This window comes from Saprolegnia parasitica (assembly GCF_000151545.1).
Source record: "Saprolegnia parasitica CBS 223.65 unplaced genomic scaffold supercont2.1280, whole genome shotgun sequence".
NCBI classification, from domain to species: Eukaryota; Oomycota; class Saprolegniomycetes; order Saprolegniales; family Saprolegniaceae; genus Saprolegnia; species Saprolegnia parasitica.
Window position 1 is genome coordinate 1631 of NW_012157674.1, and position 756 is coordinate 2386.

General features: G+C 57.0%; 1 protein-coding gene across 1 annotated transcript; it reads left to right on the forward strand.

The window, feature by feature from the left end:
- Nucleotides 1–2: 2 nt before the first annotated feature.
- On the forward strand, nt 3–756 carry SPRG_18355 (hypothetical protein; the record flags this gene model as incomplete). The annotated part of the gene is made up of 5 exons (XM_012357979.1): nt 3–47; nt 95–210; nt 267–497; nt 543–674; nt 723–756. Coding segments are annotated over 5 exons (558 nt in total), but the record flags the coding sequence as incomplete, so codon positions are not given.

Genomic DNA, 756 nt, shown 5'->3' on the forward strand with positions numbered 1-756 from the left:
TCTTTACTGGAAAGCGCCGGCCATGGAAGGGTATCCTTCTTTACGGCGTACGCTCCATCCTCGCATGTGCCTGGTCTCATCGTGATGCGTGTAGCCGCCGGGTACGGGCAAGTCGTACTTGGCCAAAGCCGTGGCGACCGAGGCCGACTCGACCTTCTTCTCCGTCTCGTCGTCCGACCTCGTCTCCAAGTGGCAAGGCGAGAGCGAGCGGTACTGCGATTGCATCCTCAATGGCCCATCATTGAACGACCAAATTTCGTGTTTAGATTGGTGAAAAACCTGTTTGAGATGGCGCGGGAGAAGAAACCATCAATCATTTTCATCGATGAAATCGACTCGCTTTGCTCCAACCGCTCAGAAGGCGAGAGTGACTCGACGCGGCGCATCAAGACCGAGTTCCTCGTGCAAATGCAAGGCGTCGGTCACTCGCACGACGGCATCCTCGTGCTTGGCGCGACTAACGTCCCGTGGGAGCTCGACCCGGCCATGCGCCGCCGGTACCATGTCATATCCCGCGCGCAGGATTCTCATCCAAGCGGTAGGTTTGAGAAGCGCATTTACATTCCGCTTCCCGAAGTCGAGGCGCGCAAGGTCATGCTCAAGATCCACCTTGGCGACACGCCCAACACCCTCTCGGACGACGACTTTACCTACCTCGCCTCCCAAGCTGAAGGGTAGCTATCTACGATACTATTGGTGCTCTCATATGATGACGAATCTAGCACGTCCGGCTCGGATATCTCGGTGCTCGTGCGC